Source organism: Acinonyx jubatus, chromosome D1 (genome assembly GCF_027475565.1).
Source record: "Acinonyx jubatus isolate Ajub_Pintada_27869175 chromosome D1, VMU_Ajub_asm_v1.0, whole genome shotgun sequence".
NCBI classification, from domain to species: Eukaryota; Metazoa; Chordata; class Mammalia; order Carnivora; family Felidae; genus Acinonyx; species Acinonyx jubatus.
In genome coordinates, this window is record NC_069390.1 from 87,733,802 (window position 1) to 87,757,255 (window position 23,454).

The 23,454-nt window shown below is 41.8% G+C and overlaps 1 protein-coding gene across 15 annotated transcripts in view; it reads left to right on the plus strand.

Annotated features, from left to right (window-relative positions):
* The window catches only part of ARHGAP32 (Rho GTPase activating protein 32), a 298,406-nt gene extending 275,179 nt beyond the window's left edge, over positions 1 to 23,227 (plus strand). For all 15 annotated transcript variants that reach the window (XM_053203873.1, XM_053203879.1, XM_053203876.1 and 12 more), the window contains 8 exons: positions 161 to 268; positions 532 to 677; positions 1,289 to 1,484; positions 8,075 to 8,220; positions 10,658 to 10,729; positions 13,047 to 13,925; positions 14,650 to 15,623; positions 17,163 to 23,227. In XM_053203873.1, coding sequence (XP_053059848.1) covers positions 161 to 268; positions 532 to 677; positions 1,289 to 1,484; positions 8,075 to 8,220; positions 10,658 to 10,729; positions 13,047 to 13,925; positions 14,650 to 15,623; positions 17,163 to 19,415 — 4,774 coding nt within the window. In that variant the 3' untranslated portion in view covers positions 19,416 to 23,227. The remainder of the gene's footprint in view (positions 1 to 160; positions 269 to 531; positions 678 to 1,288; positions 1,485 to 8,074; positions 8,221 to 10,657; positions 10,730 to 13,046; positions 13,926 to 14,649; positions 15,624 to 17,162) is intronic.
* The last annotated feature ends 227 nt before the right edge of the window (positions 23,228 to 23,454 follow it).

Sequence of the window (23,454 nt, forward strand, 5' to 3'; positions counted from 1 at the left end):
ATAATATTCAAACCTAAACAGCAACAAAAAAATTTGCTGGAGTTTGTATGGTTTCTTTTTCTATTTTTCTATTGAAATCTTAAAAATTAATTAGCACCTTCAGTCTCTAAACTGCTACATAGTGTTTCTTTCTGTTAATACGTTCTATTGCATTTTCCAGAACGCTGGAGTTCCTGATGAGACACTTGTCTCTTCTAGCTGACTATTGTTCCATCACAAATATGCATGCAAAAAACCTAGCAATTGTTTGGGCTCCAAACCTGCTAAGGTAAGATGCATTTGACTTATGACCTTAAGTAGAATTTGTCATCTTAAATGAAAGTGTTCCTTCAGTGTTCCATGAGGACAGTTTTTAAAAGTAAAACCCATATGCTGTTCTTATGAGCATCTCCTTAAAAGAGGCAAGTGGAGCTTAACCAAGGTGCTAAAAGTATGCTTTCTTCCTCTGTGGTTTACACATTTAAAAAAAATAATGCTCTTTGAGACTGCTATCTTTGGGGTTCTCTGATGGTAATGTTGGTTACCCCCCAGATCGAAACAGATAGAATCTGCCTGCTTCAGTGGGACAGCAGCTTTTATGGAAGTGAGAATTCAGTCTGTGGTAGTTGAATTCATCCTGAATCACGTAGATGTCCTCTTCAGTGGGAAAATCAGTGCTGTCATTCAGGATGGAGCAGGTACAGCTCACACGGATTTTGTTTACTACAAGGAACATTTTGTTTGTATCTGTTCTTATAAAGGGATGGAAAACTGCATTTCTTATCTCAGTGTAATAATAAATCTGTCTTTGTTAGAAAGCAGCTAATTTATGTCCACTTCTCAAAATGCATAGCTTAATAGTTATTTTGTGTGTACTTAGTGAGTACTACATATTAGACCTATTGTGTAAGTTCATGACACATTAAAAAATATGTCATTTATTGATGTATATAAAGATATGCTATGGAGCAGCAAAAGAACAATTTTTTCCAAAACCAAAGAGATCTCACTGATACCCGGTCTTGCTTGGTATCTCTTCAGAAAGGAAAAGAGTTAAATTATTTAAGGAATTAAAATATCTATATTTATATATATTTATATGTCATTGTTAACAACCTGCTGTGTCACCTTCTTTTCCTCATTCAGTATAATGCCCTATTATTTTTGCCATTTAAAAAACTTAATGAAGAAAATTTAAAACAACACAGATAGGTAGATAGATGGAGACTGATGTACAGACACTCACACATATTTTTTTATCTATGCCAAAAATCTTTACTCTTTTCATTGCTTTTCTTTCTTTCCAAAGCTTCTCTGTCGAGACCCAAGTCCCTACTGGTTTCCTCTCCATCCACCAAGCTGCTGACATTGGAGGAAGCCCAGGCACGAACGCAAGCTCAGGTCACTTCTCCAATTGTGACTGAAAATAAATATATTGAAGTAGGAGAAGGACCCGCTGCGCTTCAGGGAAAGTTTCATACCATAATTGAGTTTCCACTTGAAAGGTAAAATTCATTGAATCCTCTTTAATAATGTGATTTTCATGGCCAAGTGTTCTTCTTTTTTTAACTTTTGTATTTTAGTAGTATTGTATCGATGTTGAGCTAGTCCCAGAAAAACCCATTCATTTGATTACAGATGATATTTCATAGGGAATGACACAAATGATTCTCGAAAAGCATGACAACATCATGTCATTTTAAAGAAGATGAAAGTTAATCATAGACGGTGAACTGTTAGGAAAAGTAATACACTTCTACTATGTAGGGTTTGATTTTCTCTCTGAGATACTTATTTAGACATAAACTAGATTGGAACAGATTACTCAGGAAATAATGGATGGATAATGACTTGTTTGACATAAGTTTAGAATAGGCAGAACTTCTCATAGTGTGACCTCCCAACCAGCATGAAGAGATGAATGCATATTCCTCTGTGTGTGTGTGTGTGTGTGTGTGTGTGTGTGTGTATGTGTGTGTGTGTGTACACACGGCATCTTCTTTATGCATTCATCTCTTGATGGACACTTGGGCTGCTTCCACATCTTGGCTATTGTAAATAATGCTGGAGTAAACCTAAGAGTGCACATTCTTTCAAATTAGTGTTTTTGTTTTCTTTGGGTAAGTATCCAGAGGTGGAATTACTAGATCATATGGTGCTTCTATTTTTAATTTTTTGAGGAACCCTTATACCATTTCCCATAATGGCTGCACTAATTTATATTCCCACCAGCAGCGCAATGAGGGATCCCTTTTCTCCACTGCCTTGCCAACACTGGTCATTTCTTCTCTTTTTGACACTCGCCATTCTGACTGGTATGAGGTTGTATCTCATTGTGCTTTTGATTTGCATTTCCCTGGTGATGAGTGATGTTGAGCATATTTTCAGGTGTCTGTTGGCCATCTGGATGTCTTTTGGGGGGAAAGGTCTTTTCAGGTCCTTTGCCTATTTTTTAATTGGATTGTCTTTTGGGTGTTGAGTTGTAGGATTTTGAAATATATTTTGAATGTTAATCCCTTATTGGATATATCATTTGCAAATATCTTCTCCCATTTAGTAGGTTATCTTTTTGTCTTGTTGATGGTTTCCTTCACTGAGCAAGTTCTTAAGTTTGATGTGGTCTCAATTGCTTATTTTTGCTGTTGATGCCCTTGCCTGAGGAAATACTCAGAAAAGTACTGTTAAGGCTGATGTCCAGGAGATTACTGCCTATATTTTCTTTTAGGAGTTTTATGGCTTCAGGCCATACATTTAGATCTTTAATCTATTTTGAGTTTATTTTTGTGTGTGGTGATAGAAAATGGTCTAGTTTCAGTCTTTCACATGTAGCTGTCCAGTTTTCCCAGCACCATTTGTTGAAGAGACTGTCATTTCTCCATTGTGTTTCTTGCCACCTTTGTCATGGATGAATTGACTGTATATGCATAAATTTCTTTCTGGGCTGCCTGCTGTCCTGTTGAACTGTGTGTTGCTTTTGGTGCCAGTATACCATACAATTTTGATATCAGGGACTGTGATACCTCCAGCTCTGTTCTTCCTCAAGATTGCTGTGGCTGATCAGGGTCTTTTGTGGTTCCTTACAAAGTTTAGGATTTTTTGTTGTTGTTGTTCTTGTGTGATGAATACTATTGGTATTTTGATCGGGATTATGTTAAATCTGTAGTTTGCTTTAGGTAGTATACACATTTTAACAGCATTAATTCTTCCAATCATAAGCATGGTGTGTCTTCTCATTTGTTGGTGTCATCTTTAATTTTTTTCACTAACGTCTTATAATTTCCAAAGTATAGGTGTTTCACGTCCTTGGTAAATTTATTCCTAGGCATTCTGTTCTTTTTGATGCAACCATCTTTTTGATGGTTTTTTTAAATTTATTTTTCTGCCAGTTTGTTACTAATGTAAAAAAAACAGCTGAAGATTTCTGTATATTAATTTTGTATGTGCAACTTACTGAATTCATTCATTAGTTCTACTAGTTTTTTGGTGGAATATAGGGTTTTCTATGTATGGTATCATTTCATCTGCAAACAATGACAGTTTTACTTCTTCCTTGCCAATTTGGATGCCTGCCTGCTTCCTGTCTGTCTGTCTTTCTCTCTCTCTCTCTTTCTCTTTCTTTTTCTCTTTTTTCTTTTTTTCTCTCTTTCTCTCCTCTTTCTGTCTTTCTCTCTCTCTTTCTCTCCTTCTTCCTTTCCTTCCTTTTCCCCTTCCTTTCCTTTCCTTCTTGTGTGAGTGCTTATAGCTAGCACTTCCAGTACTGTGTTGAATAAAAGTGGTAAGTGCATCCTTGTCTTGTTCCTGATCTTCCAGGAGAAACTTTCAGCTTTTCACCATCAAGTGTGTTGTTATCTGTGGGTTTGCTGTGTATGGCCTTTGTTATGATGAGATATGTTCCCTCCAAACCCACTTTCTTGAGAGTTATTATCATGAACAGATGTTGAGTTTTGTCACATGCTTTTGGTGCATCTGTTGAGATGTGCATGTGATTTTTATTCTTCATTTTGTTAATGTGGTCTGTCATGTTGATTGATTTGCAGCTGAGTCATCCTCTCATTGCTGAAATAAATCTCACTTTATCTTGCTCATTGATCCTTTTAATGTGTTGTTGAACTCAATTTGCTAATATTTTGTTGAGGATTTTTGCTTCTGTGGTCATCAGGGATATTGGTCTATGATTTTCTTTTTTTTTTTTTGCAGTGTCTTCACCTGGTTTTATGGTAGTGCTGGCCTTGTAGAATAGATTTGGAAACATTTCCTCATTTATTTGTTTGGAATAGTTGGAGAAGGATAGGTAGTTTTTTATTTTCTGTCTGGATGGATCTATTCATTAATGTAAGTGGAGTGTTAGAAGTCCCTGACTGTTATTGTATTACTGTCATTTTCTCCCTTTATGTTTGTTAATATTTGCTTTGTGTATTTAGGTACTTCTGTGTTGGTTGCATAGATACTTACAATTGTTATAGCGTCTGAGTTGGATTGATTCCTTTATTACTGTGGAATGCCCTCTTTGTCTCCTGTTACAGTCTTTGTTTTAAAGTATGTTTTTTTGTGTAAATTTTGCTACCCCAACTTTTTTTTTTCACTTCCATTTGCATGGGATATCTTTCTCCATTTTTTTCACTTTCCGTCTGTCTGTTTTAACATGTGAAGTGACTGTCTTGTAGGCAGCACAGAAATAGATCTTGTTTTGTTTTTTTTTTTATCCATTCAATAACCCTTTGTCTTTTGATTGGAGCATTTAGTCTATTTACGTTTAAAGCAGTTACTGGTAGGTTGTACTTATTGCCATTTTGTTCATTGTTTTCTGGTTATTTTCTTAGTTCTTTGTTTCTTTCTTTTTCTCTTGCTATCTTTCCTTGTGATTTAATGACTCTTTAGTGTTGTGCTTGGATTCCTTTCTCTTTTGTGTGTGTTCATCTATTATGGGATCTTGGTTTGTAGGCTTGAGGTTCATATATAATGCCCTATGTATATAGCCGTTTATATTGAGTGGATGGTCACTTAAGTTAAAACACCACATTTTTACTCCTTCCTCTACATTTTATGTATATGACATCATATTTTACATCTTTCTATTTGTGAGTCTCTTAACTAATTTTTTAAGTATACTTGATTTTGCTACTTTTTTCTTTCAACCTTCACACTAGCTTTATAAATGATTGATCTTTATGTTTGCTTTTACCTGTGAAATTTTTTCCTTTAATCATTTCCGTTCTAGTTATGGCCTTTTCTACTTAAAAAAAAAAAGGCTTTGTATCATTTCTTGTATGGCTAGTTTTGTAGGGAACTTCTTTAACTTTTGTTTGTCTGGGAAAGTCTATCTCTTCTGAATGAGCCTTGTCAGGTAGAGTGTTCTTGGCTGTAGATTTTTTCCTTTCAGCACTCTGAATATATCATTTCACTTCTTTCTGGCCTGAAAAATGTCTGCTAAAAAATCAGCTGATAGCCTTATGGGGTTTCCCTTGTATGTAACTATTTGTTTTTCTGTTGCTGCTTTTAAGATTCTCTCCTTACCTTTAATTTTTCCTATTTTAACTATTATGTGTCTTTGTGTGGACCACCTTGGGTTCATCTTCTGGGAGGCTTTTGGGCTTCCTGGACCTGGATGTGTGTTTTATTCCCTGCGTTAGGGAAGTTTTCAGCTATTACTTCTTCAAGTACGTTTTCTGCCCCCCTGCTTTTCTCCTTTTGGGACCCCCATAATGCAAATGTTAAGATGCTTGATGTTTTCCAGAGGCCCTTTTGCCTACTGTCATTTTAAAATTTTTTTCTTTTTGCTGTTCAGCTTATGTGGTTTCTGCCACCCCGTCTTCCAAGTTGCTGATCCATTCTTCTGCGTCCTCTGATCTGCTGTTGATCCCCTCGAGCGTATTTTTCATTTCAGTTATTCTGTTTTTTTCAGCATTTTTGGTTCTCTTTTCCATTTTTTATCTCTTTGTTGCAGTTCTCACTGACTTCATCCACTCTCTTCAAAGTCCAGTGAGCATCTGTGACCATTACTTTGCATTGTTTATTAGGTAGATTACTTATCTCTGTTTTGTTTAGTTCTTTTTCTGAGGTTTTGTCCTGTTATCTCATTTGGAACATATTCCTCTGTCTCCTCATTATTCTTTCTCTGTATTGGGTAGTCAGCTGTCTCCCGGGCCTAAGGTAGTAGCGTTATTAGAAGGCGTCTTGTGTTGGGGCGCCTGGGTGGCACAGTCGGTTAAGCGTCCGACTTCAGCCAGGTCACGATCTCGCGGGCCGTGAGTTCGAGCCCCGCGTCGGGCTCTGGGCTGATGGCTCGGAGCCTGGAGCCTGTTTCCGATTCTGTGTCTCCCTCTCTCTCTGCCCCTCCCCCGTTCATGCTCTGTCTCTCTCTGTCCCAAAAATAAATAAACGTTGAAAAAAAAAAAAAAAAAAAGAAGGCATCTTGTGGAGCCCAGTATTGCAATCCCTCCTGGTCACCAGAACCAGGTGCTCTGGGGTGTCCCCTCTGTGGGTTGTGTGTGTTCTGCTGTTGTGAGTGGGTGGGGACTGCTGTGGATGTGCTGGTGGCCGGGGCTGGCCCTCAGTCCAGCTGCCTACAGTGACCAGCCATGACCACTGTGGGCACACTGGTGGGCACAGCTGGACTTCAGTGTGGTGGTCTGAGAGGCCTGGCTGTAGCTGCTGTGGGAATGCTTGGTGAGGGGCGACCTTTGGTGCAGCTGGTTAAGAGGCCTCTGTAGCTACTGCCCGTGTGCTGGTGGCCGGGGTGGCTCCCTCCCTCCCTGGGGCAGGAATTGCTTTGGATTTGGATGGGCCCCATCCTGACCAAGGCTGCCTGCTAGGTGCGGCAGGAGCCACTTTGGAGGAGTGCCAGCAGGGACAGGTGGGTTGGGTGGGACTAGTCTGAAGGGAATACTGGGCATAGTGTTAGCAAGGTAGATGGATAGTGTCAGAACTGGCTTCTGCCAGTGCTGGGCCAGCGAGACTGAAGGAGGGGGAAAAAAAAAAAGATGCCTACCAGCATTTTCCATAATCTCTTCAAAAATTTCTTTCTAGAATAGTAGTCAAGAGAGTAGATACTGGGTTCCAACCCTGCCTCCATTATTTACTAGTTTTATAACATTAAGGAAGTTACTTAAAATTAGTGTCATAGTTTCCTCAGCCTTACAATGAGAATATTAGTACTTTCCTCATATGGTTATTTTTAATTTAGATGAGCTATTACATATAAGGCAGTTAGCACAGTGCCTGCCTTTCAATATATGCTAGTTATCGTTTGTAATACTTTTCTTTTTGGTGTATTTTTTTTCTAATTTTTAAAAAATGTTTATTTATTTTTTGAGAGAGAGGGAGAAGAGTGAGACAGAACATAAGTGGGGGGAGGGGCAGAGAGAGAGGGAGACACAGAATCTAAACCAGGCTCTAGGCTCTGAGTAGTCAGCACAGAGCCCGATGTGGGGCTCAAACTCATGAGCCATGAAATCATGACCTGAGCCAAAGTTGGACACTTAACCAACTGAGCCACCCAGGTGCCCCTCTTTTTGGTTGAATTCTGTTTACTTACATGTAAAATAATTTTCTTTAACTCTTTTATTTTTAGAGTTTTAATAATTCCTACGTCCAAATATTTCTTATTCTCAACTTATTTCACTTACTGTGAGGTTAGATCTAAATATAAAAACCTGTATAAAAATTACCTTTGTGACTAGTTATTAATATTAAAATTGAGGGGTGCCTGGTTGGGTCAGTCGGTTGAGTGTCTAGCTCTTGATTCCGGCTTAGATTGTGATCTCAGGGTTGTGGGATCGAGCCCCACATCAGGCTTTGCGCTAGAGTGGAGCCTGCTTGAGATTCTCTCTCTCCCCCCCTCTGCTCCTACCCCTGACTCGTGGTCTCTCTCTCTCTCTCTCTCTCTCTCTCCAAAATAAAAAACAAACCTATACATTTTATTTCCATTTCATGCTTTAGCTGCACAGTTTAGGTGCACATACACATATGTATGTGTATGTGTATGTTTTCAGCTGTGCCTCTCTAGGCTCTTTGGTTCTTTCCATCATTTGTACATTTCCTGTAAGTAAGGATAGCCCCTGGGATATCTTAACACAGGTTATTTTCTCTCTTACAGGAGGAGGCCTCAAAATAAAATGAAAAAATCTCCCGTGGGCAGCTGGCGTTCCTTTTTCAACTTGGGGAAATCATCATCTGTTTCTAAGCGGAAGTTGCAGCGGAATGAGAGTGAGCCTTCTGAGATGAAAGCCATGGCTCTGAAAGGTTGGTGCTCTCCTGCCCTTCCTGTGCTCTGCTGCCGGGACAGCAGCCCACACGGCCGCTCCGCACTGCCCGTCCCATGGCGCACTCTGGGTCTGTAGTCAGTGTATTGTTATACTGTGTTTCTGTATGGTGTGTCCACGGTTGTGGTGCTACCCCTGAATTGTCTTCTTTTATGCGCAGACACATACATAAACACGTAGAAGTACCCAGTTTCTTGTGGAAACTGTGTAGATTATATAGAGTGAGAATGTGGTTAAAATTCACAGCATACTCATAGCATAGTTTTATATATTGCTGTTAATACAAAATAACTGCCGTGGTGTTAAGTTTATTCATGTACATTTATATAGATTTAAAATGTGATAAAACCATGTTTCAACATGCCTTTTAAGTTTATGACTCTTACAACCAAGGAATCTATCTTTTTCCTGGGTAATTCATTGATGAGAGTATCTTATTATATTAAAGAAATCGCTTACTGTTGTTGAAAATACTACTCGTAACAATAGTTTAAAATCCATCATCTGCTGACATTGACAGCTTCTGAATCTAGGAAGGATAGTAGTGCTTGAATGTTAGAAATACAACGTTCAGTTCATTTAATTCATCATTCGGTTTGCCGTCATGTACTAAGTAAGCATATACTAGATATATTGATAGCAGCCTCTCAGATAAAAAGAAAATTAAGATACTGCCCCTACCTTCGGAGACTTACTTGGGAAATCATATGTGTAAGAAGATAAATTTCATTCAGAATCATAGCAATTGAGGTAGATGTTTGTGTGAGGTATTTATGGCAGGACATGCCAATTTGTATAGGGAAAGGGACTAGTAGTCAGAAATACACCCTTTGACTTGGTTTTTTGAAAGATAAGTAGGGATTCATGGGATCACCAAGAGGCTGAGAAAGGTATTTCAGGAAATGAGAGTAAGGTGTGTGCTCATGTGTGGAGCAGGGAACTTGGCTGGGTACATTATGGTACAAAAAGAGGTTTCGGTCCCTAGGGGCCTTGTGTGCTTGTCAGAGTTTTGGTTTTGTCTTCCATTTCTTTGGGGGTTATCAAGTGGCTTTAATAATGTAATACGATCACACTTGCATTGAAAAAAGATGACTTCAGCAGCAGTATAGGGAATATATGGGGAGAGAAGAAGACTGGAGACTGGACAGTAATTAGGAGACAGTTACAATTGTACAACCAAGAAACAAACAGTGAGTGTCTGGAGTAAGCAGTGACAGTAGAAGTGGGAAATACATTTGAGATATTTAGGAAGCAGAATCTACAAGGCTGAGTGACCAAAGGATTGTGAAGGATGAGAAAAAAAGGGGAGCAAAGATCATTTTCAGTTCTCATTAAATGATTAGGGAGATGGCATTATTCATGTAGGGAGTAGTAGTCTGGGGAAGAAAAACGATGTGTTTATTTTGGACACGGTGAAGTTGGACATGGCCAAGAGATGATTAGTAGTATGGATCTGGAATTCAGTAAAGGGGCTTAATATTAGTAGAAATATGGATTTGGAAGTCATCAGCAAACGCTCAAGGATGAAAACTCTGGAGAGAGATTTTATGGGAGAGCCTGTTGAGTGAGAGAAGCAGGTTGGGAACTGAGTCTGGAGAAAAGCAGTGTTTAAAGGACTGGAAAAAGGAGAGTTGTTACGAAAAGAGTAAGAGGAAATGATTACAGAAGGATAGGCAGTGGACACACCTTGCTCTCATTTCTGTGATCACCAGAAATCATGGAGGAGGGGTTTAAACAGAAAGTGTCACCAGTGTTGAGCGTGGCCAAGAGGTAAATGAGGATGATGATATTTAACAAATAAGATCCAACATACGTAATCAAGGCACTGTGTTAGTTTCCTAGGGCTGTCATAACAAGTTGCTACAAATTGGGTGACTTAAACCAACAGAAGTTTATCCCCTCCTAGTTCTATAGGCTAAAAGTCTGAAACTGAGGTGTCAGCAAGGCCATATACCCTTCAAAGGATCCGGGGAAGAATCTTCCCTCACCTCTCCCAGCTTCTGCTGGCTCTTGGTGGTGTCACTCCACTCCCTGCCTGTCTTTGTATGGCCTCCTCGGTCTCTGTGTCCTCTCTGCTTAGAAGGACACCAGTCATTAGATTTAGGTCTTACCCTAAGTCTAGTATGATGTCATCTTAAGATGTCATGCTAGTCTTTAGGAAATACAACGGAAAGAAGTTTTAAAATTCATCCGTATTCTCAAGTTCATAATCTTTTAGAAGAGATTTTTCACATAGGAAACCATCTGAAAACAAGACAGCACCTTATATAATATAATGCTTAAATTGAATGTGATTGTCAAAATGTAAAGCTGTTCACTCTTGGCAGTTTAAATGTGTGTAGAGACGAACAGTGTTCCTTTCCTCTACATCTGTAGCAGTGAATAAAACTTCACGCGATTTGGATTTCCTTCTTCAGGTGGCAGGGCGGAAGGAACCCTCCGTTCAGCTAAGAGTGAAGAATCTCTTACTTCTCTCCATGCAGTCGATGGTAAGACTAAAAGCATCAATTGTTTTATTCTTTATTTCATTAAAGAACACAATTGAGGATATTTAATAAGTACATGCTTAATAAATAGGCTATAGACTATCATCTCCAAAGAATCCTAATATCTAGCATTGTCCATTGATATTTTCATATAGTACCAGTCTCTCATTTCCTCACTTTGACATGATTGCTATTCAGTTTACATAAAAATAGGTGAAATGTTTTAAGTTAACCATTTATATTTATTAATGCCCAGTGGAAAATGATGTTATTAGTATTTCTTGCTTTAGATTTCATGAAAGCACAGTTTCACAAAGTATAAAATGAAGCAGCTTTCAGACTAGTAGTCTTTTGTCTTGTAAATGGCTTAACCTGACATTAAATTTCATAGATCAGATTGATTATAGGCAGTCCTCATTATCTGAAGATATATCCTCAGTATGAGGAGAAAAAAACTTGCAAGTGAATCCTCTTAAAATGGCAACCAAAATTCTAGTGAAGAGTACAAATGGTTTCACTGCAACTTGACAAAACTAAAAATCAGGAAAGTAAGTTTTTTAAGCCCCTACTTGGCAAAAGTCAGGTTATAGTTGCAGTTATGTACTGCGTTTTAGACTGAACAATGAACTGCAATATTAGAAGGACGTACAACTTTTTTGACAAAACCATATAATAGCAAATAGGACATCCTTTACTTCATGTTTGGCATATGCAGCAGGATTGTAAAGAAGGCCTTTTTGGGGGCTCCTGGGTGGTTCAGTCAGTTAAGCATCAGACTCTTGATTTTGGCTTAGGTCATGATCTCATGGTTTTGGGATCCTGAGATTGAGCCCTGTGTTGGGCTCCGTGCTCACTGTGGAGGCTGCTTAAGATTCTCTCTTGTTCCCTCCCTCTACCCCTCCCCCACTTGCACTCACTCACTTGCTCTGGCTCTCTCTCTCCAAAAAAAAAAAAAGGCCCTTTTTATAAAAATAATCAGGAGCTACATTGATTTCCCAAGGGCTTTCTTAATCTGTTGATATTAAAATCATGTTTTTGAGGTATCTTGGGTGTCGTCATGCTGGTCAGATTTCTCATCTTCATTTATTAACTCTTCTAACTGCCAGATCCTCATAGACCCGTGGCTCTGCTTGTGATTCAAGAAACCCTCACACATCCCTTAGTTGGGTGTCTGACATCTTAAGGGTTCCAAGATTTTCCATTTCTCTGTAGTTAAGAGAATGACTCACAGATATAATGAACTGGACTGGGTAGATGCCAGTATTTTTTTAAAAATATTTTTAATGTTTATTTATTTTTGAGAGAGATACAGAGAGACCGAGAGCAAGCAAGGGAGGGGCAGAGAGAGAGAGAGGAAGACACAGAATCCAAAGCAGGCTCCAGGCTCCAAGCTTTCAGCACAGAGCCCAATGCGGGGCTCGAATTTACGAACTGTGAGATCATGACCTGAGCCTAAGTCAGACGCTCAACCGACTGAGTCACCCAGGCACCCCTGAGTAGATGCCAGTATTAAGCAGAAAATAATATTTTAGTAGAGATTAATTTTATAAGTGGTTAACACATTTTGAATGCATTTATCTAGTTCTTTATAGTACATTTTCAACATGGTGATTCTAATAATTGTAACAGAATGGTGGGATAGAAGATTTCTTTTACCAGTGGATATTTAGCAATATCATAAAATCATGAAACAGTCTACTATGGAAGGACTCTGCCTGAGAAACTCAAAGCCTATACTCATTAAAGAAAAAAATGAAATTGTTTTTGCTTAAGTATCTGAAAAGAATCCTGTACTAAGTATATGTAAATACTTTATGGAATTGTAGGGAGTTTTTAGTTGAGATGTTTGCTTTTTAGAAATGTGGTTATTATGAGGATTTTTCCTGCCAAAGAAACAAAAACAAAAACGAAAAATCCCCTTTGCTATTATATATCCAAAGTACTCTTTTAGTGGTTGATTCTTAGAAGTCATGTGTGAGATGAGTGATAAACTAAGACCAAAAGAAATGAAATCTTGCCCAAAGTCACCACAGGAGTCAATGTTGGACTAATAATAATAGTTCTGAGTCCCTTGTCCTGTTGAAACCATCAAACGCTGCATTCTCTCTCTGAATATTATCAGATGTTTTTGTTATTTAGCTTTTGGTTTGGGAGTTCCAACCGTACGCCCAAGAGACAATTTCTGGAAAGAAACTGAGACGTTAACATTTTCTTACCCTCCGTAGTGCATTACTACTCTACTGACTAGGTGACTTTCATGGTGTTGTGTATTGTGTATCATATGCATTCAAATGTTGATACTGTTATCCGTTTTTGCCAGGCGATTCCAAGCTGTTCCGACCCCGAAGACCCAGATCTAGCAGTGATGCACTGAGTGCCTCTTTTAATGGAGAAATGCTGGGGAACCGCTGTAATTCCTATGATAATCTGCCCCATGACAATGAAAGTGAGGAGGAAGTAGGGCTGCTCCATATTCCAGCTCTTATGTCTCCTCCCGCAGCTGAAGATGTTGACTTGAGCCCACCAGACATTGGAGTAGCCAGCCTGGATTTTGATCCCATGTCATTTCAGTGTAGTCCCCCTAAGGCTGAATCAGAATGTCTGGAGAGCGGTGCCTCCTTTTTAGATTCATTAGGATACTCCAAGGATAAACCAAGTACCAATAAAAAGGATACAGAAGCAGGTGGTAGCCAGTCGCAGACTCCAGGAAGCACGGCAAGTTCTGAAGCCGTCTCTCCTCTGCAGGAGAAACTGAGTCCATTCTTTACCCTGGACTTGAGCCCAACTGAAGAGAAGTCACCCAAGCCATCCTCATTCACTGAAAAGGTTGTCTACGCTTTCTCTCCAAAGATTGGACGGAAACTAAGCAAATCGCCTTCAATGAACATATCTGAGCCAATTTCAGTGACTCTTCCCACTCGGGTATCTGAAGTCATTGGTACGATTTCAAATACAGCAGCTCCGAATGCGTCTTCTCCAACTTGGAACAAAAGCATTGAAGAAAGTGATGTCATAAATAGATCCCCCACCCAGGTAGTAAAGATGAAAACAAAAGAGAGAGAGTCCCAAGAAGGATGTGAGTCTGAAGTCCAGCCCCTAGACCAGGTGGCTGCTGCAGAAGTAGAGTCACCAGGGAAAGAGGAACAGGCCGTCTTAAGCAGTCAGAGTAAGGCTGTACCTTCTGGACAGACTCAGACAGGTACCATTTGTTTTTCTCCATTCTTTCTTTAAGCTAAGAGGGATCATCAATCCTGTGTGCCATCTGTGCCTTTTAAGAGAGAAATTTGCTCCACAGCTAGCCTTTAATCAAAGAGAATGTTTTTTTGTTTTTTCTGGGAGGTGCTGATGGCTCAAAGCCCTAAATTAAAATCAGTCAAACAAAAGTCTCCCAAAGGACCAATGGTCCTGCTCCAGACCTTCATAAAGTCCCCTTTTAAAGTCTTTGGACAGTCAGAATTCATGGATAATTTTTGCACAACTTCGTAGCTCTTGATTCTGTTTTCTCTTCTAATAAAAATACCTATATTATAGCCTTACAAGTTAACCAGCCAGCCTACACCATCAAATGTAAAAAACAAAAACAAACAAAAAAAAACTATTCTTAATAACAGTCTTCAGGCACTTGAAGCTTGTTTTCTAAGCAATCTTTTCTGAGCCAGATGAGGGACCTGCTTTTTTTTCCCCCTCATCTCTGTAGCAGTTCAAGAGGAGATTGCAATCTCTAAACAATTTGTTTTAGTTTTCCTCCTGAACCAGATGTGTTCTCTGCAACATTTGCATGTGGGATGGAAGTCATGGATTGCCATTTTGAAATATGGAAGGCACCTATTTGGTAGTGATCAGATGGGGAGTGTTTGGATTTCCAGTACAGGATAACACAAGCTACCTTTTCACTCTCATTTTCTTTCCCAATTTCCCACCAGGAGCAGTTACCCATGACCCCCCTCAGGATTCCGTTCCCGTCAGTTCAGTCTCTCTTATCCCACCACCACCGCCTCCGAAAAATGTGGCCCGCCTGTTGGCACTAGCACTGGCTGAGTCTGCACAGCAAGCTTCAACTCAGTCATTGAAGAGACCAGGGCCCGCCCAGGCTGCTTATACGAATTACGGAGACCTAGCAGTGGCTGCAAGTGAAGATAAACTGCCTAGTTCCTACTCTAACATCACTCTAGATAAAGCCTATTACCAAACTGATAGGCCAGCAGAGGAATCCCGCCTCCAGGACGAGGTATCTGGGAACTGTGGCCAGCCTGTAGCAGACACAGCAGTTGGGAATCACGCTCATTCCAGTGCAACTGAATCCGGGGAGCAGCTCCACCAGGCAGACTTACCAGGGAATCATCCACATCAAACCTATTTATCTGGGGACCCAGAAAAGGCCAGAATCCCATCAGTTCCCTTAACAGACTCTAAGTCTGATGATCACATAAGCTTCTCTGAAGACCATTCTGGGAAGACCAGTATGCCAACTGTCTCCTTTATGGATCAGGACCAGCCTCAGCTTCATTTCTATAGCGGAGATCAGCCTCCTTATCTTGGTGCAAGTGTAGATAAACCCCATCACCCTTCAGAACTTGCAGACAAATCTCCCACACCTTCTAGTTTGCCGAAGGACAAAATCTACCCTCCTTCTGGGTCCCCTGAAGAGAATACCAGCACAGCCACCATGGCTTACCTGACAACCGCTCCGGCGGCGGCTGAGATAAGCACCAGGGAAGCCAGTTGGGATGTGGTCCAGCAACCCACCGCAGCCGATTTTGCTGCCGCCACCCTCCAGCGTCCGCACAGAACTAGCCGCCCCCTTCCCCCCCCTCCTTCCCAGAGGCCAGCGGAGCAGCTGCCCGTCACGGGGCAGGTACAAGCAGCGGCCAGCACGGGATTAAATAATTCCCACAAGGTAAGGGGAGGGATTCAGGGAGATGAAAGAAATGCTTTCCAAAGGTATGTCATTTGTCAGCAGGGTGAGTCAGATACGACATTTATTTTAAGTCCTGTGGCAGGTTTCCATGAAACGTTTCCTATCTGAGGTTGGACCCTGCCTTTACCCTGATGCTGGTTGTTCTCTGAGGAAGGAGCAGTTACTCAATGATTGTTGTTGAACTCTGCCTGCTATCTTCTCTTCCTAAAGCATCTAGGTGGTTTCTTCTTATAATACAGAGAGGTCATGATCAAATAAGTCACATTGGGCTGCAGCTCTCGGGGCTGCAGGTTGGTATTTTTTGTTTTTTGTTTTTTGTTTTTTGCCCAACTCCACCAGTGATTCATTGTGACTGTGGGCAAGTCATTTAAGCACCCTGTGCCAATTATTCACATGTGCACAATGACCGTGCTTTATTCTGCCTTTCTGCCTTACAGAGGTTTTAGAAATGTAAGCGATTACATCATTTTAGGTCTTTTGTTAGTTCCTACCATAAGCCAGCAGGTTGTTCTGCAGCCAGACATCTGTTGTGATGAGAGAATGTTGTATGCAGAATGCTGAAGTTTCTTTCAAATTTTCTCGTACTTTAGAAAAGTAGTCCATGCATTTTGTGGTCACCGTGAACTAAAAGGACTTCAATATCTAGTCTTTAGTGGAGGATGCTGTTTCTAGCAACTGCTTCTCAGGAAGCACTGTTGCAGTGGGGGTCCCGTTTGGCTTCAGCTGCTACAGACCAGGGTGGAATAGAAGGTGGGGACAGACAGTAACTGATTTGAATAGCACATCAGACAGGTCACTTCCTTACCCTTCCCTGGATTCGGGGGCTTAAACTGCTCGCTACCTGTCACTGTGATTCACTTCACAAATCTCTCCAGCTGGGATCAACTCTCCTTGTTTAACAAAATGTTCTTGGCATGGAGGCTGAGCTAGATGGATAGACTAGCTAGATGGGTGTATATTTTTGAGCTTGACTATGCTTTAAAAAATGTTTTTAATGTTTACTTATTTTTGAGAGACAGAGACAGAGCATGAGCAGGGGACAGAGAGAGAGAGGGAGACACAGAATCCGAAGCAGGCTCCAGGCTCTGAGCTGTCAGCACAGAGCCTGACATGGGGCTCGAAACCCACAGACTGCGAGATCATGAGATCATGACCTGAGCTGAAGTCGGATGCTTAACCGACTGAGCCACTCAGGTGCCCCTGAGCTTGACTATGTGTTTTGGTCTGCACATTAAGGTCATGTCATAAGCAGCCTTGTCTCCCATTGAAGACTGATCGTAAGTTAGAACAGTTTTCCAAGGATGGTAATGGCTGCTGTGGCAGCTGCAGCACAGACCTTCTTTTCCTGGCAGCGAGGACGGACTGGCTTGCCGTCTTGACCAGTGCCGCCACATGGCTTGGGAAATTTCATGCTGCTACTCCAAATAGCCTCAGAGTGTGGGTTACGAGTCGAACAGTGTTTGATTCCACAGAGGGGAGCATAAAAAACAAGCTCATAATGTGGTCATCTTTCAATAGGTTCAAGCAGTTCCAGCTCCAGAGAGACTACCTGAACCCAGAGCCACCGATGACCCCGCACATGTCCTGGTCGGTGATGGCAGCACAGCCGTTCAGTGTCCCATGTCTGCTCCTGCCTTCCAGCCGGGCCTTCCTGACAAGGTGCGGGAAGGTGCCAGGGCCCCACCACTGCACCTGCGCGCCGAGTCTGTCCCCGTGTACTCGTCCTGTGGCTTTACTGCACCGGTGCCCCCCACCAGGACGCTGGAGAGTAAAATGGCCGCTGCCATCCACTCCAATAGTGCAGATCCTGCCAGCAGCGCCAGCTATCACCCCTTTGTCACTGCTTCCTCAGCTCCTGTGGACGATGTTCTGCCTTTACCACTTCCTGTCCCACAACCTAAGCATGCTTCTCAGAAGACGACTTATTCCGCCTTTGCGAGGCCTGATGTCACCACTGAACCCTTTGGTCCAGAAAACTGTCTGCATTTCAGTATGATCCCCAACTGCCAGTACCGTCCCCAGAGCGTACCTCCACACCACAATAAATTGGAGCAGCACCAGGTGTATGGTGCCAGATCAGAGCCACCAGCCTCCATGGGACCTCGTTACAACACATACGTGGCCCCAGGAAGAAACGCGTCTGGACATCACTCCAAGCCATGCGGCCGAGTTGAGTATGTATCTTCTTTGGGCTCCTCCGTTAGGAGTAGTTGTTACCCTGAAGATATTCCTCCGTACCCTACCATCCGGAGGGTACAGTCTCTCCATGCCCCTCCATCTTCCATGATTCGCTCGGTTCCCATTTCACGGACGGAAGTTCCCCCAGACGATGAACCAGCCTACTGCCCAAGACCCCTGTACCAGTATAAGCCATATCAATCCTCCCAGGCCCGCTCAGATTATCACGTCACTCAGCTTCAGCCTTACTTTGAGAATGGCCGGGTCCACTACCGGTATAGCCCATACTCCAGTTCTTCTAGCTCCTATTACAGTCCAGAAGGAGCCCTGTGTGATGTGGACGCCTACAGCACAGTACAGCTGAGGCCCCTTCACCGCCTACCCAATCGCGATTTTGCCTTCTACAATCCGAGGCTGCAAGGAAAGAACTTCTACAGTTACGCTGGTTTGCTCCCACGTCCCCGGGCCAACATGACCGGCTATTTCTCTGGTAATGACCATAATGTAGTCAACATGCCTCCAACTGCTGAGGTAAAGCACACTTACACCTCATGGGATCTTGAGGACATGGAAAAATACCGCATGCAGTCTATCCGGAGAGAGAGCCGCGCTCGGCAGAAGGTGAAAGGGCCTGTCATGTCCCAGTATGATAACATGACCCCGGCCGTGCAGGATGACCTGGGCGGGATCTATGTCATCCACCTGCGTAGTAAATCGGATCCTGGGAAAACTGGACTTCTCTCAGTGGCAGAGGGCAAGGAGGGGCGGCACGCAGCCAAGGCCGTCAGTCCCGAGGGAGAGGAGCGCTTCTACAGGAAGCATCCAGAGCCAGAGTTTGATAGAGCCCACCACCACGGAGGATATGGCAACGGACAGTCGGAGAAACCATCCCTCCCTCAGAAGCAGAGTAGCCTCAGGAACAGGAAGCTTCACGACATGGGTTGTAGTCTCCCTGAGCACAGGGCACATCAGGAAGCAAGCCATAGGCAGTTATGTGAATCAAAAAATGGGCCACCTTACCCCCAAGGGGCTGGCCAGTTAGATTATGGGCCCAAAGGGATTCCAGACACTTCTGAGCCAGCCAGCTACCATAACTCTGGAGGGACATACATGACATCGGGGCAGGAATCTCTGAGACTGAACCACAAAGAGGTGAGGCTCTCCAAAGAGCTGGAGAGGCCTCGGGCTAGGCAGCCTCCCGCCCCAGAGAAACACTCCAGAGACTGCTACAAAGAGGAGGAACACCTGGGCCAGTCAGTAGTCCCACCCCCGAAACCGGAGCGGAGTCATAGCCTGAAGCTCCACCATACTCAGCATTCGGAGAGGGACCCCACTGTGCTGTACCAATACCAAACACACGGCAAGCGCCAGGGCGGTATGACTGTTGTGTCCCAGTATGACAACCTGGAAGGTTACCACTCCCCACCCCAGCACCAGCGAGGAGGCTTTGCAGGAGGAGCGATGGGGACCTATGTGCCCTCTGGCTTCCCCCACCCACAAAACAGGACATATGCTACCGCTCTGGGTCAGGGGGCCTTCCTGCCCACAGAGTTGTCCTTGCAGCACCCCGAAACACAGATCCATGCAGAATGAGCCCCGGAGCAATAGAGTTGAAGCAGCCTCTGCTGGACAGTGGACTGTTCTATTTTTTTCAGTAACCAAAAAGATTAAAAAAAAAAAAAAAAAGCTACAATCCCCCCTACCACATTAAAAACAACAACAAAAAAGAAAAATTACCATTTTTCCCCCTTTCCTGCTTCATCACCACCTCTTCCATCTATAGACTGATTTTTGTCATTAAAAGAAATCTGAATGATTGTAAAGCACTGTGTTGAAAACCTAGTGAAGAAATTTGTCACAGACCATACTTGCCATATGGGGCTAATTTTGTAAGAGCCTGAGGACTGCCTTTCACCGAATTTGAATTTAACTTTGTCCTTCTTAATGTTTGCTATATAGCGCAGAGCAGTTTCTGTCTATTTCCTGGTAGGCTTTTGCATTTTCTGTGGCATTCCTCCGTACTTTTTCAGTAGCCATGCAGGTGCCCAGACTGACACTCAGTTACCCTCACTTCCTTCTCCCTGACTTGGAAGGGTCTGGTGTGTTAAATTCGAACAGAGAAAAACTTCTCCCCGATCCTTCAGATGATTCTGTCAGACAATTAGCACATTATAATTACAAAAAACAATAAAGGAATTAAGACTTGAAGCATTTAAGAAAGAGTCATCATAAAATGTCAGGCCATTTAGACCCAAGCTGAACCACGTCCTTTTCATCCTTCTCAGAGTTGTTCCGTGCAGTTCGGCGAGCAGGCTGATGTCCACTGCAGAAGGGATTCTAAAGTGAGAAGAAGCTTCGTAGGCAGAACTCAGTGAACTTTGTTAGCACCACAGAACCCCATCAGTGCTTCTGATGTGTTGCCTGCCTTCAGTAATTTTTTTTCTCTCAATAATATTTGATAAATTGTAATCCTAGTAAAACATCTCACACCATTTGTTCTCCAAAGCCACTCCCCCCCACCGCCCCCCGCCATTGGGAGAAAAAAAAAACAAACCCAGCATGACTTGACTGGTGGATAAATACACATCGTTTATCATGATTACAAATTTACATGTTAATTTCTGTTTCTAAACCAGAGTACAGGTTTCTTGGGAACTCTTAAAGTAGCTACGAATTACCTGTTAGTAAACTGCAAGCCCCTGCAATAATTACACTTAGTGCACAGCCCCATTGCACCAGAATTCTGGGCAGTTCACTGTTTACATCCTAAAGGATTCACGTGCTGTTTGTTCACACTGTACTTGTGCAACCACAGTCGTCCTTAATTACCATATACACCAGCATCGCAGGAATAGCTCTTACAACTCTGCGGGCATGTTAAACATGTTGAGTACCCAGGACTTTCTTTTGAAAGTCACGTTCCCGGTTGGAGCAGGAGCAGACCACTGTCTGGCCGGCCACTCCACTCCATCTTCTCAACACCCCCTGCCCCCCGAGCACATATGCCAGACTGACAAGGCAGTCCTATACTTACAAACGAGTTTAGATTGTCGTGGCATTCCATAACTCTCAGTAATACTTGAGTTTTGTCCATGCACATGTTTTAAAAGCTCAGTTTGTAGAAGACACTAGGAGAATTTCATTCCATTTACTGGATGATTGCTGCTCTGGCTTTTTAAAACTTGGAATTAACTTTTATTTAGAGCAAAGGAAGAAATCTTTTACGAGGCTAAAAACATGCTGCTATTATTGCTGTGAAATTGTATAAAGATTAGGATTCCTGCCAGTTCTTTTTTTTATTTAAAAGAAAATCATGTGATTGCATTTTAAGGGTTTATATTTAGAAAAAAATAAAGTTTTAAGAACACATTTATTTATATGTGGAGCTACTCTACAAGGTTTTCTTTTGTTTCCCCAGAATTGATGAGAGGAATTCAGTCAATAAAGATCATGGTAGCAATCCTGAAATGCTGACCTGTGAAAGGTCTGTGGAAACGGAGGTCTCTAGATTAAACATGTAGACACAATGGGAATATAGTCACAGTGTTAGGAAACCTGATAGGACACTTTCTTCTAGCACACAAACATGTCAGGTGCTACATACAGGATTTTGATCTTTGGTGAGTATGCAGCATTAACGTTTTTTTTTTTTTTTACCTTAACCATCTTTTTGTCAAGTAGGCAATGCATTACCCCTCTGAGGTCACACATGCCCTGTAAGTTCTCACCAGCAGCACGGAGCGTTAGAAAGGAGCCGGTATGACGAGGTACAGATGGTGTTAGTAACGGAGAGCCCAGAAGGAGGTGGCTGAAGGAGTCCTGTCCAATCTTAATATTTGTGGATCTGTTGTCACACACATTGTTTACTCCTGAACCTAAATCTATTTTATGAATACTAAGGTTAATTCCTCAAAGCAATTACTTTATTAATGTCCTATGGGCTTAGAAATATCAGGTGAATATTTTGAATACAGAAGAATGACCCAAATTACTGGTATAATCGTGAAACACAAACTATAGGTAAAATCTAGAGTTGTGTCACTTGATGTAGAGACAGCCTTAACTTTGGAGTCAGTTCTTTGAGGGACTTTGCCTGTATCTTTCCCTTTCTGGTCTTGTAGGGTAGAAAGTGCACGGCAAATCACTGTGAGCCAGGTTACCTCAGCATAGTTCACCTTGTGTGCGGCTTCACAAGCAGTAATTAAATGTTCGAGCTTTGATACGGAACATTGTGATCAAGGAAATGGAGCTGCCCTTGTGCATCAAACCCATAATTGAATTCGATTGGTATTTTCTTCGCCATGTCTCCAGATTGTATCTTTTTGGCAAAATTCCAATGTCCCAGTTTGGTTTGACTGAAACGAATACGCCCTAGACATCTGGCCGGAGACTTCGCTGACCGCCCCAGAGGTGCCATTTTCTTATTAATTTCATCCGAGTCTTACTGCTTATTGTATTCAGTTTCCTTTAAAACATGCAAGTCTCCGGGATGGTCCCACGGATAGGGCATGCACACTTTTATAATGGCAGAGCATTTTTTTTTTAAGTTAGAGTCAGGTTGAAAAATTCTAGGACTATGTAAAGAAGAGGGACCATTAATATGAGTGGAGATAGAAGACTGGGTGACCACATGGGAAACAGCAATAGACACATATGGCATAAATTTGGAATGTGCCCTTTGAGTTAAAAACGGAGCCTGCAAAGTCCAAATACCCGTTCCCAGCCCCGTTTGTCAGTCATCCATTCATCATGTTGGCCAAGTATCGTCTGAGCAGTGTGTGTAAGGAAATAATAAGGAAAGCAGAAGTATGTCAGAAAGTTACTTTCCAAATGGTTAGAGGCATGTGATTATCAGTACTGTGTGTTACGGAAATGTCAGGAATGGTATACTTTAATGTTGGTGTGCACAGAGGGTCTTTTTTCCTTTTCTGATTAGTACTGTTAGCGTTCAAAGACTAAAAATGGTTGTTTCACAGTTTAGATTCTAAGGTAGCAAAACCTGATTTTTTCAGCCATGACCTGCATGAGAGAAGCATCCTAGGAAGTCTTAGATCATACTTTTGAGTTCTTAACTTTAATTTATATAGTGTTTTTTTTTTATGTTTTAATATTTTTGTGAACTGGTGTAAATTGTTAATGCATATAAGCTTGTGTATTTTTGTAAATAGTTTTGTGATTTATTTCTCGACCCATATGTAAATATTTAGAGTCTCATTTCTTCAAAACTTATTTGAAGCTGAGTTGTGGGTTTGGGGTTTTGTTTGTTTCTTTGTTTTGGTTGGGGGAGGGGGGAGAGAAGAGATTTTGTACTCCGATAATCCAGATGGAGATATCTTGTGGTTGAAAGCAAATGTCCCACTGAAAGCAATTCAAATATCAACAAAATTATTTCAGGTTAAAACAGACTTGTTTGTGTATGTGTTTCCTTTTCAACCTAATATGGCTATAACAGAATGGGGTAATTGGGGATATTCAACAACATTCAAATCTGAGTGTATGACACATTATGATACCAAATGGAATATATTTGAGGGAAGAGATTTAACGTCTCCTGTTTTTATATCTACTTGCCACAGTGTGCCGCCTGGCAAGGTTTTTCCCAGGTCAAACAGTCACTTAGAAAGGCAGAGAC